This window comes from Thamnophis sirtalis, unplaced genomic scaffold (assembly GCF_051295495.1).
Source record: "Thamnophis sirtalis isolate CommonGarterSnake01/CBP01778 unplaced genomic scaffold, rThaSir2_p1.2 scaffold_2, whole genome shotgun sequence".
Taxonomy (NCBI): domain Eukaryota; kingdom Metazoa; phylum Chordata; class Lepidosauria; order Squamata; family Natricidae; genus Thamnophis; species Thamnophis sirtalis.
In genome coordinates this window covers 38,962,185-38,983,334 of record NW_028261382.1, presented here as the reverse complement: position 1 = coordinate 38,983,334, position 21,150 = coordinate 38,962,185, and the positions used below count along the sequence as shown (strand labels likewise).

The 21,150-nt window shown below is 63.1% G+C and overlaps 2 protein-coding genes and 2 long non-coding RNA genes across 5 annotated transcripts; 1 reads left to right on the top strand and 3 right to left on the bottom strand.

Annotated features, from left to right (window-relative positions):
* Positions 1–26: 26 nt before the first annotated feature.
* On the bottom strand, positions 27–1,791 carry MRPL24 (mitochondrial ribosomal protein L24). The gene is given in 6 exon segments (XM_087704976.1): positions 27–140; positions 143–187; positions 612–742; positions 1,100–1,197; positions 1,309–1,404; positions 1,497–1,791. Coding segments are annotated over 6 exon segments (609 nt in total). The 5' UTR covers positions 1,647–1,791; the 3' UTR covers positions 27–51.
* A 623-nt stretch (positions 1,792–2,414) lies between these two features.
* Positions 2,415–3,142, bottom strand: LOC148048628 (uncharacterized). The gene is made up of 3 exons (XR_015695346.1): positions 3,093–3,142; positions 2,836–3,006; positions 2,415–2,698 (listed from the first exon to the last, which is right to left on the bottom strand). It is a non-coding gene; the product is annotated as an uncharacterized LOC148048628 (long non-coding RNA).
* Positions 3,143–3,298: 156 nt separating this feature from the next.
* LOC148048627 (uncharacterized) lies at positions 3,299–4,313 on the bottom strand. Its single transcript, XR_015695345.1, has 3 exons — positions 3,821–4,313; positions 3,567–3,590; positions 3,299–3,365 (listed from the first exon to the last, which is right to left on the bottom strand). It is a non-coding gene; the product is annotated as an uncharacterized LOC148048627 (long non-coding RNA).
* A 625-nt stretch (positions 4,314–4,938) lies between these two features.
* LOC106540326 (ETS translocation variant 3) lies at positions 4,939–10,412 on the top strand. Of its 2 annotated transcripts, none has more exons than XM_087704975.1 (5): positions 4,939–5,096; positions 6,131–6,186; positions 6,474–6,711; positions 7,514–7,629; positions 9,208–10,412. In XM_087704975.1, exons 2-5 carry the CDS (start codon positions 6,141–6,143, stop codon positions 10,374–10,376), a joined length of 1,569 nt encoding a protein of 522 aa, XP_087561101.1. In that variant the 5' UTR covers positions 4,939–5,096; positions 6,131–6,140; the 3' UTR covers positions 10,377–10,412. The 2 variants fall into 2 exon arrangements, with proteins under 2 accessions (XP_087561101.1, XP_087561100.1); XM_087704974.1 differs by lacking the exon at positions 4,939–5,096 and adding an exon at positions 5,153–5,291.
* The last annotated feature ends 10,738 nt before the right edge of the window (positions 10,413–21,150 follow it).

Genomic DNA, 21,150 nt, shown 5'->3' with positions numbered 1-21,150 from the left:
TCCTGCGGCCTCTCCCTTCCGGGGTGGCAGGGGGGGACAGAATCAGCAGCCTCAGTACCAATAAGACTTCCTCTGCCGCCGTGTCTCCACGATTCCCATCCGCTCCATAATTTCCTCTTGGAAGGTCTTCAAGGACGGGTGTAGGTCTTCTCCAAGGCGTCCTTGGTGGAGGTGTCCTTTGGGCCATCTGAGTTGCCAAGGAACGGGGGCGGGAGAGCAAATAGCAATAGCAGTTAGACTTATGTACCGCTTCATGGGGCTTTCAGCTCCCTCTAAGCGGTTTACAGAGTCAGCATTTTGCCCCCAACAACAATCCAGGTCCTCATTTCACCCACCTCGGAAGGATGGAAGGCTGAGTCAACCTTGAGCCTGGTGAGATTTGAACAGCCGAACTGCAGATAACAGTCAGCTGAAGTGGCCTGCAGTACTGCACCCTAACCACTGCACCACCTCGGCTCAAAGTCTATTATTAAAAGCCACTTTTCAAGGTTCTAGTCCTCATGCTGCTTGAGAACAAGCCGCCCCCAGGGCAGGGCCTAGCAGAAGTTGTCCAAGGTATCCCCCCCCTGCTCATCCTCCCCCCTCCCTTGCTCAGCAGAGGAGCCTCTTACCGACCCACAGCTCCGGGACGATGCCGTCCTCCCTCTGCTCGACGGGTTTGGGGATGATGCGGCCAGTCCGGATGGAGACACGGACGCGCTCGCCCTGCTCTGTGTAGCGCCAGGCCACTTCAGTGGGCAGCCTGAGGCACCCCCGGGGTGGGGGGGGCAAAGGGAGAGGAAGCGTTTATTTCTAGCAAGACCCACAGAAGGCCAATATTCAGCACATACACACCCCCAAGAGTGAAAAAAATAATAATATAAATCTTGACTTTTTTAAAAAAAACGGGGCCATCTGGCCAAGTGCCCTTCAAGGGCAACCCCCGTTTTCCCAGAGGAATGGTTTGATTTTGTCCTGGGGGGGGGGGAACCACTTCCCTGGAGAGTGACGGGGGGGGGGGGGAGAACAAAGGTCACCCCCACAACTGGGTCCTCCAGGGGCTCAAGTGGCTTATGGCCCCCAAAGGGGTGAAGGAGGGGGGGGGGCAATCCAGCCTTACCTGTCGGTGGGGTCCACCAGGCCCACCTCCTTCAAGGGCAGCGGCTGCTCCCGGGCGAACATGGCCCTGCCTGCCACGGTGTCCGCGTAGTAGTAGCCCTGGGGGAGGAGAGGGGAGCCTACAGCCCGGGATCTTGTGCCCACAAGGAAGGGCTTCTTCCCTAGAGGCCGATCCCCCTCTACGCCCCCACCCCGCTCGCCCCTTCTTACCATGTTGAGGCGGTCCAGCAGCACCGACTGCTGCTCCTTGTCCACCTGAATGACTTGGCTCTGCTTGCCGGCCTCCCGCCCGCTCAGGATCTGCACCTGCCGGGGGGGGGGAGAGGAAAGCGGCGGTTGGGTGGGGGGCTCCGAGGGGGAAGGCGGGGGTCGCCCGCCTCCCGAGGCTCCCAACTCACCGTGTCCCCGCGGAAGACCTGCCAGTCCTCCTCCGGGATGGCCGGCAACACGGGCTTCTTCCTGCGGGCCGCCTTCCCCGCCCGGCCGAGCTCGGGGGCCCAGGGGGGCGCCAGCTTCTCCGCCATGGCCAGCAGCCGCGTCAGCCTCATGGCGCCTGCAAGGGGCGCAGGTTGGGGAAGGGGCTCCTTGCAACAGCCCCGCCTGCTGCAACCGGCGCCCGCCAGCCGCGCAGAGCCGTTGCACGGGGCGCCCGCCGCTCACCTCCTCCTCCGCCGCCGCGCTTCCCGGCAGGGCGGGGCGAGCACGTGGGGCGGCCCGCGGTGCATCCTGGGGTTTGCAGTCCTAGCAGGCGCAGAGCGTCAGTCTGGGGCTCCCGAGCCAGGAGCCTCTGCAAGCGCCCGCTTAGCGCATCCCATTCGCAGCGCCTCCTGGCTGCCAAGCGGGCGGGGAGAGGCTGGCCTGGATGGCAGGGTGACAGCGGCTGGGCTGCATCGGGGCGGCCTTCCCTCCCCAGAATCCCCCAGTTGGCATTAACGTTGGGGGTCCAAATCATGCTTTTTTAAATTTTCTTTTTACTGCTGTGTGCGGCTGGTGTCAGAATCTCCCTGTGAACCTTCCCGTTTTATTCTGAAATGTTTCGATTTCTGCATCGATTCACTGGAGAAAATGCATTTCACAGGACAACAGAATTGACAGTCCTCTTTAGCTGCAGGGCGCCTGACCCGGGGTCCCCCTCCCCAACTTGGGGCTCTCTCTTTAGTATTATTCACCCGGCCTTTGTCAAAGGAATGCAACTCCCCCTCCCCCCCCTCGCCATTGGGGAAGTAGAAAAGTTGGGGAGCAGCGCTCAGAAAAAGAAAGGAAACACCCAGGATTTGTGTGATTAGAGACTGCAGATCTCTGTTTATGCTGCCCTCTGTGCTTCCAGGAGGCCCACCAGCCCCCCCTCCGCCTCGCTTTCCTGGCCTCTCAGGCACCCCCGTTAGGCAAGGGAGGGGCGGGAGGGAAGTCCGGGTTGCAGGGGCTCTCCGGGGGGGCGCCCGGCTCCTCCTGCTCCTCCTCCGGGTCCAGCTCTTGCGGTGGGACCTGAATGCCCAGCATGGTCTCCACGTGCCACAGCCTGGTCTTCACAGCCTGGAGGTGCTCCTCAGGATCTTCATGGACTTCAGGCAATCGTGGCAACTGCGAAGATCCTGCCTGCCTGGAAGGAGAGAGCCCCCGGGGGGGGGAGAGCTGATGCCTGTGCGGAGGGGGTAAACTCTGGGCCCTTTCGGCTCAGAAGCACCCTCGCCCCCCCCCAAGGGAGGAGGAGCAGGGGAAGGCGCCCCCCCAACGTACGCTCTTGGAAGTGGGAAGACTGGAACTCATGGGCCGCTTGTAGCTCCTGAATCAGGGCCATGATCTCTGGGGTCACAGGAGCCAGAAGGGAAGGCTCCGGGGAAATGTCCTGCGGGGCCGACGGTTCAGGAGCCAAGGGGTCGGCCTGGGCCTTGCCTTCTAGATCGCCTGCTGAGGGGAGGGGAGGTAGAATTAGCCTTGGCAGCTGCTCGGGCACCTGGAGCTGTTTAGCTGGAGCTCACCGCTCTGGGGCTTACCATTTGCAGCCGCTGGGCCTGGTTGGGGCTGCAGCTGAAGGAGGCAACCTGGGAAACAGGAAAGGAAGGACACATGTCAGTGCAGGCTCCCCCCCCCAACCCCTCCCCTCGCACAAGCTTCTGGTTCAAAACGGGGGTATCTCTGCAGAGCCCCCAAGGCCTCCTGGAGCTTCAAAGGAGCAAATCTCTTCCCCAAGTCTTCACTCACCTTCCCCTACCACCGCATCCCTTTCAGCTTCGTCCGAGGTTTCCCTTTTGTCATCCTCGGAAAGCCTACAAAAACCGAGCAGAGGGTGTGTGTGATGCCTTGCCCCGCAAAAAGACATCCACGGATCCACGGCAGCAGCCAAGGACTCGGGAATATCCAGGGTATCCCAAGCCCGGTGTCTCCTTCCAGCACCAACATCTCCCTCATTTGCCCGGCCTTTCGTAGACCAGGTTTCCTCTTGAGTTCCAGAGAACTCGGTTACTTACGGTCTGTTCTTCTCGTAGATGGATCTAGGAGGAGAAAAAAAGAAAAATCAGCTGCCAGGAAACTGGGCCTTCCGGCGCCCAGACACAAACGCTGCCAATGGGAGCCAGCTTTCCTTCTAGGGGGCCCCTCGGGAGATGGTCAAAGGGGGCCGTGCTGATCTCCAGGGCTGCCCTGCTCCCGAGGCCAGATGGACACGGCTGTGCAAGGCTCACCCTGGCAATCTCCGGGCCTTTCCTGCCCAATTTGGCCTTACCTGCGGAGGTGCCGATTTAGGGAGAACCAGTTCTGCATCCTGAAGCCAGCTGAGCTGTCACCTCCGTTGGAATCCTCACCTGTCTCAAGGCAACGCAGACGGCTGGGTTCCGCCTCGGTTGTGAGGTCAGGGCCTACTTTGAAAGGCAACAGAAGGAGCACCTGGGGACAGGTGGAGCTGCGCCAGGGAAACCAGAACTCTGCGCCACCCCTGGGAATCCCTCAGCTGCCGGCAGAGCACCCCAGACGCTACTCGAATGTGACCCGTTATTATAAAGGCTCTTGTGAAGAGAGGAAATGCGTGTCTCTGTGTGTGTGTGTGAGGGGGGGGGGAGTTTTCTATCAGGCTTCCCAAATGGACTTCGGCTTCCCCTCAAGGACTCTCCAGGGGACCGAAGTCGGGGCCAACGTTCATCTCATCCCTGCCTCGTCTTGGGGAGGGACCTAGAGGAGAACCGGGGACGGAGCCGGACAACGAAGAGGCGCAACGGCGACCCCGAGTAGAGAGCTCCGTCCGGGGCGCCTTCCCCGCCGCTGCCCCTTTGCAAGGAAGGGGAGCCCGTGCCGGGCGAAGCGCGACGCCTTCCCGGCTGCCGTTCGGCCGCTTCTCCGCAGTGCGGTGCTGCTGCCTTGGAAGAGGAGGAGGAGAAAGAGGGCTTCCCCCGCCGCCTGCCAGGGACGCCCTCCTGGGGACCGAGCCAGGCTCCCCTGCGCTCCCTCGGGGGCAAGTGGGGCGGCGGCGGCTGCAGGAGGAGGGCGGGATGCCGGGCACCGCAGGCGGGGCGATGCCTAGGATGGGGGTCCCTGCTTAGGACGGGGACTTGGGCGCTTCTGCCCCTTTCATCCCTCCAGCCAGAGGGAACGTTCGTCTCCTGCTTCAAGGGGGCAGTGCCGGGGGATGCGGGGAACGGCCGTAAGTGCGAGGACCGGGCGGCAAGCCCCTTTTCCCCTCCGGAGGCGCCGGATTCGCTCTCAGGACCCGGAGGCTGAAGAACAGCTTATATCCCAGGGCAAGAACCATATCGAGTTCCACGGTGTGGCGCAATATCAGGTTTTAAACTTCAGTCCTATGGAAAGTAAAGGACTGTTTGTGTTTCTTCTATTCTTGTAATTGCAACTGAAGGCGCCATTTCACTTCGTGGCTCCACGTGCAACGACAATAAAGTAAACTGAACCGGACGACCATAGAGAGGAGGAGTAAGAGCGGCTCGTCCTGACGGATCGGAAGTGACGCGCGTCTTCGCCCGTCGGGCCGCCTCCCCCGGAAGCGGCGCGCGGTGAGTCAGGTCGTGTGGGCGGGCGCGCCGTCGACGAGGCGTTTCCGTTTCCGGTGGCTGGCGCTGGAGGTGGGCGAGGAGCGGCGGCGGCGGCGGCGGAGCGACGGGAGGCAGCAGCAGAAGCGGCCGCGCAGCCCCGCAGGCCGCACCCCACCCACCCGCCCACGGAGCCCCAGCCGGCCGCCCGGCGGTCAGGTGAGCCCGGGAAGGGCGCGGCGGAGGGTCGGGCCTTCCCCGCTAGGCGCTCGGGGGCGGCGGGGACTGCGGGGCCCATCCTCCCCTCCGGGCCGCTCGCGCGAGACCCATCATCCGCGCCCCGCGCAGGAGAGGGCGGGGGGGGCAGAGGGAGGGGATCCGCTCGGGCGGGCGGCGGGGGAGCTTCGGGCGCCGCAGAGCCCGCTTCCCGGGGCTCCCAGACCCCGCAGTCCCAGGGCGGCGCTTCCGTGGCCCCCGATCGGCCCTGCGCGCCGCCCGCCCAGAGAGCGGCAGGGAGGCTCCGGCACCGCTCTTCAGAGACGGGCGTGGCGGGGGCAAGGGAGCCGGCGGGGAGCCGCTCGGACGGGAAGCCTCCTTGACAGCCGCCGGCGGGGAGCCCCCCTTCCCTGGAAGCGGCGGAGGGATGTGGGGCGGGGAGTCCCTTTAGGGGCCTCTGGGCAGAAGCGCAGCTCGGACCCCGAGGAAAGTGGGGGGGGCGTCCTTTCCCCAGCAAACCCATCCCTCCCCTCGCCCCCCCCCAGCGGCAGCCGAGGAAACCCCCCTCCCGCCCCCTCCCCCCCCCGCAGGTGTCTCTCTGGGGTCCCTTGTCCCCCCCCCCCCCAGGATGCCCAGTTGCCCTGTTTACACTGAGGAGCCCAACCGGGGGAGAGGGGGGCGGTGGCCGTCCTGATAAAAGCAGCCGGAGGGCCGATGGGGGGGGAGCCTGGGGGGAGCTTGGGGGGCAGGTGGCCGTTTCCTTGGGGGAGGAAGCCTTGCTGGGAATCCCTGAGGCGCTCACCCTGCTTTTCCTTCTTCCTTCCCTCCGGCCTCCCTCGCAGGAGCAGAGACATGAAGGCCGGCTGCCCCATTGTGGAGAAACCGGAAGGAGGAGGAGGTGAGGCTTCCCTGGAGGGCTTGGCTGGAGGACCAGGATCTTCTTCTTCCCCAAGGGGGGCAGGGGGTCTCCCTCGGCAGAGCCTTTCCTCCCGGCCTTCCCCTGGGCTGCCAATCCCTGCTCTGGGGCTGGGAGGGGGCGCCCGAAGAGGGTGGCAGCGGCCGCTGTGCCCACCTTCTCTGGGGCCGCAGGTGGGCCTGTCGCCTCCGCCACTCAGCTGGGCAAGGGGGCGGAGACGGTCGGCTTGCAGGGGTCCTGACTGCGGCCTCTGCCTCCCGGTCTGCCAGGCTACCATTTCCCTGACTGGGCCTACAAGACCGAGTCCAGCCCGGGCTCCCGCCAGATCCAGCTCTGGCACTTCATCCTGGAGCTCTTGCAGAAGGAGGAGTTCCGGCACGTGATCGCCTGGCAGCAGGGAGAATACGGGGAGTTTGTCATCAAGGACCCGGACGAGGTGGCCCGGCTGTGGGGCCGCAGGAAATGCAAACCCCAGATGAACTACGACAAGCTGAGCCGGGCCCTCCGGTGAGCGCGGGCCCCCCGGAAACAACCCTTGGGCTGAAGATGGGGGGTTTGGGGGCAGCCTGGGGAATGCCGGCAGTCTTAGCAGGAAGCACTCAGGGGAGATGGTTCTGCAAAGGCCCACCTGCCTTCCTCATCCGTTCACCCTCCCTGCCGTACCTGGGCTCCCACATCCCTGCACCCTCCCCATAGTTTTGGAGGGCCCTCCTGTCCCAAAGATCCCGATTGGGGCTAGATTTCCTGAGCGGGTGGGTGGGTCTGTGTTGCCAAGGAGCCCCCTGTGTGGGGGGAAAAACTCCCAGGGTTTGAAATCCTCTCTCTGGAAAGTGGCTGCCGTCCCCTGGCCGCCTTCTTGAGCTCTTCCCCCGTGCCTCACCCTTTGGGTTGGCAGAGCAACGGACTTGAGCCGGTGCCAAGCTGTGAGCGCTGGTGGCCCGGGTGGCACGTCCTTGGCTTTTCTTCCCAGGAAGCTGAGCACCCTTGCCAGCCTTCTGCCCTCTGTCCCTTTCAAGGAGGCGTGACCTGTGTTTGCATATTGCAAATCTCTAATTCGCAGAGCTCTTCCTTCCTTCCTTCCTTCCTTCCTTCCTTCCTTCCTTCCTTCCTTCCTCTCTCTTTCTCTCTCTCTCTTTTTCTCTCTATATCTCTCAATCTTTTTGTCTCTCTGTCTCTTTCTCTCTCCCTCTCTCTCCCTGTGAGTGTGTGTATGGGGCAAAGGCCAGACAGAAGGGCTGACACAGGGTCTCTCCCCTGCTACTCGTGCCCCCCCCAAAGAGACTGATGGGTGTCTCTCTCCCCTTTGCAGGTACTACTACAACAAGCGGATCCTGCATAAGACGAAAGGCAAGAGGTTCACCTACAAGTTCAACTTCAACAAACTGGTGATGCCCAGCTACCCCTTCCTGAACATCCGCCCCACCGGTGAGCAGTCCATGGGCCCCGGTTCTGCCAGGTGGGGGTTGGGGGGGGAGGCCTGGCGGGTTGGCCAGGGGAATATTCTCATTCATTCCGCTATTGTGAGTGACCCTGGTTGGCCACCCTCCCGGGCTCTCCCTGCGGAGTGGGCTGGGCTGAGGAGGACGAGGGTCCGTCCCGAGGGAGCCTTTCCAGTTGAGAGCCCAGGAGGCAGATTCTAGCTGCTCCTTCAGCATCTGGGAATCGGGTGGAGGGCAGCTGGCATCGGTTCTCCACCACCCCTAGAAGTTCTGGCTGAACACCTGACGGCCTGGCTTTTTCCCCAGCCGAAGGGTGGTTCTTTCCTGCATTTGGCTCTGGCCCCTTTCGCCAGGGGCTCCAATGGGCAGGGCCTGGTTTCCTGGGGCTGCCAGACCTGCCTGCTGCCATCACAGGGGCCCCTCCCGTATTCCTCCACAGGCCCCTTTTCCTCCCGGTGTTCGGCCACTGGCGGAGGAAGGGCTGGAGGCTTTTCCTGGGCTTGGGAAAAAAGGCAGGCAAGGGAGACGCCCTCCCCAATGTGGGAACCAGCAGTAGCCGCCCCGGGCCAGGCAGAGGAGCTCCGGCCTCCTCGGCTGATGCTTCGGGCAGTGTTGCTGGGTGTGGCTGGGAAGAGGGCGAGGCCAGCCGCTTCCCAGGGTTCTGCCCCCCCAGGTGGACCTCCGGAGCCCCGGCTTTCCCCAAGGGCCCCTTGCAAGAGGCTGTGCTTCCCCAGGCCGAGCTCCTTCCTGCTGCCCCCGCGGCCTCCACCCCTCGGCCCACCCGTGCAGGAGGGCCCCCCCCTTGGTCTTTGCTCCTTTCTGCCTGCTCTTTGGAGGGGGGGGGGTGTCCCAGGGCGCAGGTCCCTGTTGCCAGGGAGGTCCGGCCACGTGATCCTCAGCCGAAAGCCGGGCCCCAAGAGCGGAGCAGGGCTGCACCCCCGTGGCCTGTACAAGCGCAGGAACAAGTCCGGGCAGTTGCTCACCCTGATTCCTCTCGGCCACGCCCTGCGCTCCCTCGGGCTGGAAGCTGCCCTGTGATTACAGCCTCTTTCCTTTCCTCTCGCCTGGGGAGGTGGAGGCCCCACCCTGCCAGGGAGGGAGGGAGGGAAGGAAAGGGCCAAGGTTGAGTCTCTGCTGCTGGAGGGGGGGGGGGAACTGCAGGGCCATTTCTGCCCTCTTCTCTGCCCTCTTCTGCCAGGCAGCCTGAGAACACCAAGAATCCAGCTCTGCCATCTGGGGGTGCGGAGGGGAAGGGGGCTGGCTCAAGACAGGCCTTGGCTGCAGCTGCGTTCTTACAGATGGGAAGGGGTCTCTGAAGGGGCCCTTGGAGAAAGACCTCTCCCCAGATGGCAGCAGGGGGGGGGGCTGGGCAGACCTCCTCCTGGGCGTCTGGGCAGCGGTCAAGGGAGGGTGGGCACTGCCTCCCCAGGCCTGGATCTCCATCATTTCATTGCCCCAGAAGCGGCTTCTGGGGCACCCCAACTCACAAGAGCCCAATCCCGCCTCTTGTGGCTTTGTGTTCCTGAGACCCCCCTCTGACTCCCCCTCCTCTCTTCCCTGCCAGGCGCCGTGCCACAAAGCGCCCCTCCGGTGCCCACGGCCTCCTCCCGCTTCCATTTCTCCCTGGAGGGCCAGTCGCCCGGCGAGGACTCCCAGCCGGGCTGCTTCTCGGCCAGAGCCCTGGGGCCGCCGGGCCAGGAGGCGCTCAGCAACGGCAGCGCGGACGAGAAGGCGTCTCCGGCGCTGGAGCTGGACGGGGGCTCTCCCGATTGGCACCGCAGGGTCGACCTCCTGGCCTCCTGCAACACGGCGGCCGCCCCGGGCACCGTCGGCCACCCGAAGCGCAAGCCGGACCTGGTGCTGCCCCTCTTCGGCCGGGGCGGCCTCTACCCAGACGCCCACAGCCCCTTCGCCGGGTCCCCCCTCCCTCCCCGCGGGGGGGTGCTCAACGTGCCCCTCTCCCCCGCCCTGTCGCTGACCCCCACCCTCTTCTCCTACAGCCCCTCCTCGGCCATGAGCCCCTTTGCGCCCGGCGGCGGCAGCTGCTTCTCCTTCAGCCCCGAGGAGATGAAGCACTACCTCCACTCCCAGGCCTGCTCCGTCTTCAACTACCACCTCAGCCCCCGGACCTTCCCCCGCTACCCGGGCCTCCTCCTCCCGCCCCTGGCCTGCCAGCCGCCCCACGAGGAGCAGCCCCCCTTCCCCATCAAGCTGCAGCCCCCGCCCGCCGGGCGCAAGCACCGGGAGCGCCACGAGAGCGAGGGGGGCAGCGGGCCGCCTCCGTCGCCCCCCCGGATCAAGCTGGAGAGGCCCGCGGATGAGGAGCCCGGCGGCACCGACTCCCCGGAGAGAGTCCCGGCCGGGCGGGAGGAGAGCGAGGGCTCCGGCCCTCCACTGCGACGCCCGGAGCCGCCACGGGAGAAGAGGCTCTTCCTGCACCCGGCCGCCCCGGCTTGGCCGGGAGTCTCCCTGGCGCCCGGCCTGGCCAAGAAGCTGAAGCAGGAGGAAGGGGCCCCCGAGAAGCTCCCCGCGCAGGAGCCCGGGTGGGAGCCGGGGCCCCCGGAGAGGAGGGAGGATGCCCTCATGCCCCCCAAGCTGCGCCTGAAGCGTCGCTGGAACGGGGACCGGCTGGCGGAAGCCCCCGAGGAGACCCCCAGCGGGAAGCCCTCCTGGGCCGGCAGCCTGGACACACCCCACATCCTGCTGGCCCCCAAGGCTGCGGTGGATACTTAGGACGGGTGGGGGGGGGAGACAGGGTGGCTCCGAGGTGTCATGTAGCAAAGGTTTTCCTGGCTGGGGGGGGCAGGCGGAGGGCGAGGAGGGCTTCACTAACTTGCGGGGTGGGGGGGGTGGGGGTTGCTTTGTGTGTGTGTATGCGTGTGCATTGCAGGTGAAATGCAGTTTTTCATGTCCTGAGGGAGGGGGGCTCCTTGGCTTGCAAAGCCCCCTCCTCGGCCATTTCTGTGTGGCTGACGCAGCAGCAGCAGCAGCGCCTCTGATGGGCCCGCCCACGGGGGGGGGGCTTGTCTGAATCTCTCTGGGGGCTTTCTGGATGGTCTCCCTTCCTGGCCAGAGCCGGACGGTGTTGTGAGTGGAAATTTGGGGGTGGGGGGGGGGCTGGAACATTGCACTGTCTTTCAGTTTTGGGAGGGGGCGTTTTGGGAGGCGAGGGAGGCCGACCCCCCCGCAGGAGCGCTGGGGGCTGCTGGTGCACTGGCTGGGCAGCCTTCAGAGCGACTGTTGGGGGGGTGGAAATGAGGGTGGGGGGGTTTCACCTTTTTTGACTGTAGAAGAAGAAGAAGCCATGGGAAGCTCAACTCTCGAGCTTTCAGGGGTGGGGAGGGGAAGTGAAACAGAGACCCAGATGCCTTTAACGCAGCCCTGGCTTAACCCTAACCCCTCCCTCCCTTTCCTTGGTCTTTGGGGAGGGGGGTCCTAGACAGAGAGATTCCATGGCCCCTTTGCGAGAGAGGCTCTTGAATAGCTGGGAGGGGGGTCTCCACAGGCCGGGAGCTCGGAGTGCTTGGCCCTCCTGGAAGCTCTTAACTGGGCGGGGGGGGGCCTGCCGAATCTTGAGGAAGGGGGGGTTGGTGGCCTCAGTTGCACCAGGCTCTTTCCTGGGGGGGGGCCTTTGCAGCAGGCACAGTCTTAGTGGCCCCCCCCCCGCCTTGCCAGAGCAGCTCAAGGATCCTGTGGAGATGGGGGGGGGCTCTAAATGAGGCTCCCCTCTATTCTGTCCCTTGGAGACGTCTGTGGGGTTCCTGTTTGTAGCATGTGAAGAAAGCCATGGGGGGGACTTCTTGGAGGAGGCTGGGGGGGGGGACAGGAGGTCTCTGCTCTTAACGTGTGCAGGCGGGCAGTGGGTGGGTCTGGGGTCCGGTGGGGAGCTCTGCCCCTTTGCTTCAGCTGCCCCCTTGCATGTCCAAGCCTTAGCGCCTTCCTGCTGCATGGGGTGAGGGGAGGGGGGCCCCCAGAGGGAGGGAGGGGGCTGGCCGTGGGGGGGCCCGAAACTCAGGAACTGAAACAGAGGGGCCGCCTTTGCCTGCTGGGAGCTGCACTCTTTCCTTCTATTGAACCCAAGTGCCAGGAGGGGTGGGGGGGCCACGGGGTGGGGGCCGCCGGTGTTCTCCGGGGAGAGGGAGGGCTGGGGGTTGGAGCCCCTCCCCACCTTCTGCCCCTTGCAATCTCTGCCTGGGGGGTGGGGGGCTCTGAGAGCTGCGATGCCTGTTCAGGGATTCAAGGGCCCAGCTCTGGGTGCTCCAGGGGGCTGGGGGGGGAGAGCTTTCAAGCCCCAGGCGGGTGGGGGGCCGTGTGTTGGGGGGCAAGGAAGCCCCTTCCCCTGGCCAGCTGCGTTGGGGGTGCACCTGCCATCTCTTTGTGCCAAAAACTGAATCCGCTGCTCCAGCGTGGGGGGGGGGGAGACACACACACGTCGCGTCTGCCGCTAATTGAGGAAGCGTTTCGTACTTTGGGGAAATGGTTTTGATGTGTCGTAGCCATAGGAAACCTTAGGTGGGTTTTGGCCGTGCCCCCCCCTCCCTTTGCCAGGCCATTGTAGTGGGGGGGGCTTTGGGGTGAAGGGGGCTCCTCAAGGCTGGGCAGGCGCCCTCAGCAAGGGTATCTTCCGTGTGGGGAGGACTGAAGCAGCAGGGAAGCCAGCGTTGGGGGGCCGGAGGGAAAGATCCAGAAGCCCCCTCCCCATTGCGGGGGGTGGGGGGAGAGACGGAGGGGAAGAATTTACCTCGAGGGGGGGTGGGCTGGGGGGGCTTCCCTTCTACCCCTGCTTTGCTCTGTCTCTTTCTTTTGCGCCTTAGGGGTGAGGGGGGACCTGGGGGGAGAGGTCGGTCTTGGGTTCGAGGGGCCTCCTTCTTAGGAAATAAAGTCGACTTTAGAGTGTTAAAAGTGGCAAAGTATTTACCGACCTCCCCTCCTGAAGAGAGAGGAAGCATTTTCCCATAGGGACCCCCGCCCTGGCTGCAGAACTGAACACAGTGGGGCAGCCGCTCCACAGCTTGAGGTATTTGTCCATATGTGAAGCAGGATTAAAATTGTGTCTAAAAAAAAAATATGTAAGTAGTCCTCATGCTTTTGTGCAGTGCCTTTAGACGTTCCACTTTCTATAAAGTCTTCAAAAAAAAAAAAACTTTGCATATATATTATATATATGATGTAATGTTATAGAAATATATGTATAATATACATATTTTTTTCCAGGGGTATCTGATAGCTCTGTATTTTGTTATGGAAGTTGATATGAGATATTTTACCTCAAATTTTAAGAAAAAAAAAGTTAAATAAACCTTTTAAGTAAAGTCTGCTGGGCTTCCTTCCGTCTTTTGCTTCTGGGGAGGCCGAACGTTGGCATTTGGCGTCGGTGGCGCAAGGAGACTGCCGGGCAGAGGGGAGGGCAGGCGGCTGGGTCCCCCTGTGAGACGGGGAGGCTCTGATTCAGGCAAGGGGAGGGCCTGGAGGACGGGTGGGTGGGCAGCCGCTCGGCTGCAAAGGTGGACCCTCAGCCACACCGGGGGTCCCAGCTCAGCCACGCCATGGGGCATCTTTCCGCCCACTTCCAGGAGCTGCAGGGAGGAGGCTAAGGCCACTGGGGGCCTGTTGGAGACCCGGGGCTTCCTTGGCGACGGTTTTCCACCTCTGAAGGCAGCTCGGGTGAAGAGGCACCTTTGACCTGGGAGATGACTCAGTCCGGCTGCACTGATTATCTCGGTCCCTTCCCTTCTGCCCCTCCCTCTTCCCTGGAGGGAGCCTGGGTATTCCCGCGTTGTTGCCCGCTCTGTCCTGGCCACAGCTCCGGCCCTTGCTCCGTCCAGAGCTCGGCGTGTCCCTCTCAAAGGCCAGCCGGGGCAGAGCCTGCGGGGTGCTGATGGCAGGTCACCGCTTTGCCCCGTGAAGGGAGGCGTGTGGGATGAGAAAACCCCACCCGGGTTGCCCGTGATTCACGCGCTCTCCCTCCCCGGAGCGCCCCTTGGCAGGAGGGCAGGGAGCGGCTCCCTTTCAGCACGGCCTGCAGCGTCATGGAGCCTGTCGCCCAGGGAGTCACACGGGAGGCTCCCGGGCAGGTTGTGCCAAGGCGGGCAAAGATGGCAGCTGGGGAAACGCCACTCCGGCTCCCCACCTGTTTCTGGCGGCACCCTCCCTGGTTCCTTTCCCCCCTGCCTCCTTGGCTCCCTCCCTGGCGAGGCCCAAACCTTTGCAGACCAAGCTGCGGGTGGCAAGTCGGCTGCAACCGACTTGGTGTGCTTAGACAAAACTAGGATTCCCAGGCTCATCGTCCTGGCTCCAGTCTCCTAAACAGCCTCCATGGAGGCTTCCCATCAGCAGGGCGGCCTCTTCCCCTGCAGGCTGCAGCCAAGTAGGCCAAGAACACGAACCCGGAGCCTGTCTGAGGCAATGGAAAGGGCCTCGGGCTCAGCTCCTCCACAAAGGCTTCCAAGGAGCCAGTTCCTCCTGTTCCTCCCAGTGGCTTCTGGGGCTTCTGCAGGTACGTTAGAAGATTTACAGTGTTTCTCAACCTTGGCCACGTGAAGATGTCCGGACTTCAACTCCCAGAATTCCCCAGCCAGCGAATGCTGGCTGGGGAATTCTGGGAGTTGAAGTCCGGACATCTTCACGTGGCCAAGGTTGAGAAACACAGTGTTAGGAGCAGCCGGAAACCCTCCCTGGACGCTCTGTGTGTGTGTGTGTGTATCTCGGGAGCTCCAATTGCCTAGGGCCGGGGTGAAGTGGCCCCATCTTCCCCTCCAGATCCTTGCCCCCCCCCCCCCCCCGTGGCTGTTACTTCTGCCTCGAGAAAACAGGGTGCCGAGCTGGGTTTATTGCTCAAGAGACTGTGTGCCCCAATGGGTAACGACCAACAGCTTCCACTGCTGCTGAAGCATGGAAAACAGGTGGCAGGCCCTGGGAATGGACCAACCCAGGGGGCGGGGTATGAAACCCCAGCTCCCCCCTTTTCCTCCAAGGCACCTTTTGGCGAGAGACTCCGGCGCTGGCTCTCTCCTAGGCAGGATGTGGCACTTCCTGGAAACATCTTCCTTGCCACATCTTCAATCAGCCAGATTTCCTCCGCCTGCCAGTCTGGGCCACCGATTGTGTAGAGTGTTTTGGGGTTCCACCCTTCCCTGGATCGGGAGCCAGCTTCTCCCAGAAAATTGCCTTTCCTTGCGGATCCTGGGATGACGCTTCTAAAGGGAAGCGGAGGGTGATGGTGGCCCGGGCAGAGGGTGGCAAGCCTCTTCGGGCAATGAGGGATGAAGGTCCCAAAGGATGGCACCCTTTGAAAGGCCCCGATCCGGCTGCCTCTCCTCATCCGGGGGTTTTCCCGCTGGAGGATTCCGTTCTCAGCAGAGGCAACGGGCTCCCTTTGGGCTTGGCCAACAGGTGGGCACCTTAGATGCCCCTCCCTCAAAGCACATGTCCTCCTGGTAGGCCTCTGCCACTCGTACACCAGCCTGGGTAAATGTCTGGTGGGGAGTGTGGCTGGAACCTCTGGCCGTCCGTCGCTGTTAGTTAATTCGTGTGTCCTTCTTAACTGGGTCAGCCCAGGACAGCCTGGGAAGCTAAGAAGCTGCACGGAAGGTGTAGAGGGTGGGGGGGAGGGTCCCCCTCCCAGTTTCCTCAGCCCCCCCTCCTCCCCTTGGCCGCAGAGCCAGCATTGCGTCTCCCGCAATCAGCTTGATGAGACCGACGACATAAGAGGTTTTGGACAAGCGGCCTCCTTGCTCAGCTCAGTGGCGCTAAGCAGATTTCGTGGGGAGGGGGGATTTGGCCGATCGAGTGAGAGGCTGCGAGGCGATTCCAAGCTCTCCCTGCCTGCCAGCCAGGCCGGCTCAACTGGAATTCTGCTTGCAAGGAAAAACCTGCCCTCACGCAGGCGGAAACCACCTGTTGGAACCTGCCGGGTGCCCCAATCAGAGGCCCCGGGAAAGTGTGGAGCAAGAAGGAAGGAAGGAAGCCGGATCCATCTGAAAGGATCTCCACAGTGGATGTGGCTCTTTTGTGCCAGCGGCCCTTTCCCAGTTTGCTATGTCCACAGTTGCCGCCAGGCACGCCTCCAGCCTGCTCCCATGCTTGGGGTGCCCACGGGGGCTTTTGCTCACCCCTTCCGTGCCCCAGAGGACCAACGCAGGCAGCATATGCTCCAGTGCTGCTGGGGCATCCTTTTCATAGAGGGGGAGCCCTCCTTTCCTGCCTGGGGAAACGTTTTCTCCTGGAGGGAGGTAGAATTCGCCCCTCTCCATTCACTTGTGCCCAGTCTGGCTTCTAAAACCCTCCTTGTGGAAAGGAAACCGGATTCTGTCCTCTGCAGAGTTGCTGCCTTCGTCCCATCCTTCCCTTCTCGTTATTTCGTGTTTTACGTTTCAAGGGCTTAAATTTTAAAACCCCTTTGCATCTTCTCAGTTTGGAAAAGCGATCTGTAATGTAGCAACCGATTCTGGTTGGGGCTGTTATCCTGCCTTTCATCTTCCACATATGGCTTAACGATCTCGTGTTCTCTCTTGTATGTATTGCAACTCTCCGTGGCCCAGAGAGCCTTGAGGTGGGAAGGGAAAAAGGGGGCCAAGGGAAACGGGAGGACGGACCTGGGCTGGGAAAATAGAAACCGGAAGAATTTCTGGATTAAGAGCTTTAGTGAGCAGAGGGCAGCCCAGCTAGGAAGGAAGGCAATTTGGGGAAGGGGTTGTTTTATCTGAGCTGCTTCCCTGAGGCTTCCCCAGCCCCAACCAAATGCTCCTGGGTGGCTTTGCAAGCGGCTCGAAGTGGCCCTCAGGGGGGCCCTTCCATTTGCCCTCATGTCAGGCTGCTGTGCCAGATGCCTTGTGGGGAGGTCCTCCTGGGAGCCCCCTCTCTCCCAGGGTCCTGCTGGAGGACAGGTAAGGGGGCGGGGGCAAAGGCCTGCCCTGGGGAAGGGGCTTCAGGAAGAGATTTGGCCCTTTCTGGCTGGGTGTAGAAGCCGAATCCTGCCCGGCCAGCCTGCCCTACTTCGACCGTCCTCTCTGTCAGGGGCAGTCAGGAGATGGGACATCCAGGGGACAGGAGAGCAGCCAATTCCTGCTACGGCCAGGGGTTGTGTGTGCCGGGAGGGGGGCATCCTCTCCAGCGCTGGTAAAAGGTAGAGAGGCTCCTGAGCCAGCTGGTTAATTCTAGGCAGGAGGAGTCCTAATTTAAACAGCGTGAAGCATCTCAGGACGGCCGTGGAACAATTGGAGGGCGTTGGAATTATGGTATATTTCAGCAATGGTCAATTAACGGGAAATAGCATGGCGATGCATTCAGAAGGCCTGGAAGGCCTCTCCCTCTGCCTGGGCCTTGCAAAAGGAGGAGGAGGAGGAGGGTGCTAGCCCCACCAGCTCTGAGGCCGAATCTCCTGGGGTCCCATCAAGAGCCACCCCCCAGGGGCCCTTCCTGCACTTCTGAAAGGAGGAGCCTTCGGTCGGCCGCTGTTATTTGCACTCCGGAAAGGCCGATCGCGGAGGCTGCTCAGCAGCTGAAGGATTTCAGCCTCTCGGGGAACAGCCTTGGCTCCGCTCCAGCGCAGGCTCCAGCCGAACTCACCTCTGAGCAAACAGGCTTAGTTTATTATTAATGAATTAACTTTGCACCCAGGTAAGAACGATTGTTCTGAGGCGAGGAAAGTTTTGCCGTCCCTCTGGCTGCCTTCGCTCCCTCCCGAGTGATCAGAAGGGAGAGTCCTTCGGGGGGCCTGGCTGCTCCTCCCTCCCGGCCTTCTGCACCTTTACACCCCCTCCCCTTCTCTGATCTCCCCCCCCCCCCCCCGGACACCTCCCCCCCACCTTCCTGCCTCCCCAGTTCCTACTGTGGTTTAAGCGCCAAAGGCAAGTTTCTTCCTTCAGCCACTTCCCCATCGAGGCTTCACCCCTCATTCTGGCAGGAGGGGCCCCAGACCCCCCTTCCCGGCCCTTTCGTCCACCACTGAGCCCAGGTTGCAGGACCCTCGGAAGGAAGAGCCCCAAATGGACCCCCAAGTGCTGGGCATGAGTGCTCCAGATGGGGAGCACGGAAGACCCTTCCCTGGGCTCCCACCGGTGGCCAGTGGCCCCGTGACCGCCCCAGGGAGGTTGGGGAGCCTCCGAAGGAGACGCTCCATGCAGCTAGTCCCTCTGAGGAGGCTTGGCCTGGCAGAAAACCGGTCCGTGGCCTGGGGAATGAAAATGGGCTCTCCTTAGCCAGGGGCGGGTGGCTATTTAGACCTGGACGAGCCCCCCTCCTCCCTTGGGGGAACGGAAGTGCAGGGGGAGCAGCCCTCCGCCTTTCTGCGCAGGTCCCGGCGATCCGGTCCAGGGAGAAGCACCAGCAGCCCCTGGTGCCCGGTTGGCTTTATTGCAAGGAAGCTGCTGTGGCTCCAGAGGGTGTGTGGGCAGCTCCTCCACCTCCCGTCCACCCAGGGCAGGAAAAGAGACTCCTGAGGCATCGGTCCCTTTATCTGCAACACCAAAGCAGGGAGAGTCAGCCAAGAAGGATCGGCTGAGGATGGGGCTTTGCGCAAAAGGGAGCCGGATGGGCAGAAAACCCCCATTTCTTTACGATGCTTTGAACTTTTCCCCCCTTGCTGAATACTTTTGAGGGCAACGCTTTTAAAGACATTTTCCTGCAAAACTGCAGGATAATTCTAGAACATGATTAGTATCGTGGAAACGACCTGGATGGTCCGAGATGCCCCTTTTCTGTCTCTGCTGCCTTTAAAGTTGCGATAATAAATAAAAGAGCCTCAGCCGGAGTTATGAAAAAATCATGTTAATGAAGGAATAAATGAAATCCATGGAGGGGGAGGAGGAAGATTTTGGGGGGGGGGCAGCCTGGACCCCCCCTTTTCTTCAGCATTGATGCACAGCAATTAAAAGGGAGAAAATATCCCCCCCCAGCTGCCCCCCAACCTCCACTTTCAAAGGTGGGGAAAACACCCCCTTTTTCCTGAAAGTGCTCACCGGCCATCGTGAGAAGCGCTTCCTGGCTTTGGCCGCCCCCCTCCCTCCGGAAGGAGCAGCACCCCCTACTCAGTAGCAGCCCAGGAAAGGGGCGGAGGAGGGCAGCGGCCCCTGTTGGGATGGGAGACCACCAGGAAAGCCCCGGGCGGTGGGTCGGAGGGAGGGGGGGGCGCCTGGGCTGAAACTGCCAGGTCTCCACTAGGGGAGGGGTCGGGGGGGGGCCTTCTGCGGCCAGTGCAGCCGGGGAAGGAGAGGGGCTGCTACGGGGGGGGGGCGCCGGGGATGCGGGGAGGGGTCGCCTTCCGCCTCTGCAGCAGCGCCGGGAGGGGGCCGGCGGGGGAGGGAGGGGGGAGGGAGGGAGCCCCCTCCCACCTGCTGCAGAGCGAAGCCTCCCGCAGGAAGCGGGGCGGGGATTAGACCCAGCAGAGGAGGAGGAGGAGGAGGAGGAAGGCGGGCGGAGAAGCAGCAGCAGCCGCCGCCGACGAGCCAAGGAGCGGCCGGGCGAAGGGAGGCGGCGGAGGCGGGCAGAGACGCGGGGCTCCCGCTGCCCCTTCCGCAGGGCCGGCGGCGGCGGCGTTAGCAGGCAAGGAGGCGGCGGCGGCCGAGGCTTGAAGGGCCGGGCGAGTCCGGGGCTTTGCGCCGCAGCAGGCCTCGGCGGGGCCGGGAGGGCGACCCGTGCAGCGACCCCCCCCCATGGGCCCTCTGCAAGGGGGGAGGGAGGGAGGGGGAGGGGGTCTTCCCGGGTGGGCCGAAACCCCTCCTTCCCTGCCCCCCGATGCCCCCCTGCAGGCCCCGCTGACCCCCCCTCTCCCCCCCCCGCAGGAGGCGCCCCCCGAGCAGCAGCGGAGGCGGATCCCGCCCGGACTTTCTCCTGCTGGGCGGCCCCCGCGGCCCCCAGATGCCCGGCTGGTAGAAGTGGACCCTCCGCTCCTGGGATCCGCTGGGCCTTTGAGATCCTGAGGAGGGGGATCTGCTGCCCCCCCCCCGCGGCCTTTCTGAGCCCCTCCGATGTAGACCAGCCAAGGAAGAGGCCCCTCCTGCAAGGGAAGAAGCCAAGGGGGGCTGGGCACGGCGTTGGGGGGGGGGCTGCCTGGATGCCCCCCACCCGGCATGGGGAAGTGACTCTTTCTGCACCTTCCTCCTCCTCCTCCTCCTCGCCCAGCCGAAGGACCCGGGCCCTCCGCCTCTGGGTGCTGGACCTGAGTGCAAACCATGAACATGCGCCCCCCTGCCCTGGACAGGTATGCGGGGCGCCCTCGTGGGGAGGGGGAGAGGGGGTTTCAGCTGGGCTCCCTCCTGCCTTCTGCCTGGACTGGCCATGGATGGGCGGAAAGAGGGCACCCGTCTGCCTTGGCATCTGCCTGGGAAGAAATCCCCCCCCCAATTTGGTTCTCCAGTGCTAGGACTAGGGTCCCCCCCACCCCCACCGTGGGGGGCTGCCTCTCTCTCTGTCCAGGGCCAAGGACTGAGTGCTGCAGCTGGTGCCCAGAGACCCTCCAGGGCGGATGTAGGGGGAGCTCCCTGTGGGCAGAGGTGGGGGGCTAAGGAGGAGCTGCTGTTGTGGCCCTGAGGATGGGGGGCCCCGTTCGTGACTCAGCCTCTCATGTGAAGGCTGAAGAAGGGGCTGCGTGGCAGGAGGGACTGGGCCCTTCGGAGCGGCCCGTAGCCCTTGCGTGGCTCCCTGGCTTTGCCTCCCTCCAACAGCCCGGCCCCGGTTGGTGCCCCCTTTGCCAAGGGTTTCCCCCGTGGCCTGGGCAGCCCTCCTGAAGCAACCTTGCTCTCCGCCTGACCCCGCGTGGTGATCCCTTCTCCGCAGCCGAGTGGGCAGGGAGGTTTCCAGGCAAAATGCAAAATGCTGCATGGCCGGTTGTGGGTAATTTAAAGAGAGAGACTTGCGGTCAGTGAGGGCTGGAACCTCGGACGGGGGTGGGGGGTGGGGGCCATCAATGTATAACTTCCGTTTCAATATTTGGTCCTCCGCCCTTCTGGTCTGTGTCAAAAGGGAGCCACGCGTTTTCTTATAAAGCACCATTGTGACAGCAAGCAAAGCTTCTGCAGAACGTTGGATCTCCTGGTGGTCTCCCATCCGGGAGCTTTCGGGCTTTCCGACTCGGCTTAGCTTTTGCAAAACCAACCTCTGGGGTCGGCAGTTCTTTCTCTCTCCTTCAGCCCACACCACGTCCGATAGCTGGGAAAACGTGGTTGCTGAGCTGCAGATCTGGCAAAGTCTCCGGGACTGACATTTGTGGGAAGGGGGGAGAGGCAGGCCCAGAATCGCCCCCTAAATGTGGCGCCTCCCCAGGAGGGCAAAGCCTGGAGCTCCAGCGTGTCTGACTGGGGGACCTGGAGTCTTCGTCCTTTTGCTCTCCAACTGGGGGAGGGATGGGCTGAAACTGCTGGACTTCCAGAATTCGGAGAGGCCGAAGGGCCTTTGCAGCCCAGGGAATCCCCTCCGGACGGGCGGACTCTTGGATCAGTTCCCCTTCTGTGCCGGCGTCCGTGCAGGAGCTTGGGGTGGTCCTGCCCTCGCCCGGCCCGAGCTCTCCTTC

Excerpts from the sequence above, each read along its gene's own strand:
- LOC106540326 (XM_087704975.1), top strand. The coding sequence starts at position 6,141 with ATGAAGGCCGGCTGCCCCATTGTGGAGAAACCGGAAGGAGGAGGAG. Across the intron at positions 6,187-6,473 it reads GAAACCGGAAGGAGGAGGAG|GCTACCATTTCCCTGACTGG; the intron begins GTGAGGCTTCCC and ends CCGGTCTGCCAG. Across the intron at positions 7,630-9,207 it reads CCTGAACATCCGCCCCACCG|GCGCCGTGCCACAAAGCGCC; the intron begins GTGAGCAGTCCA and ends CTTCCCTGCCAG.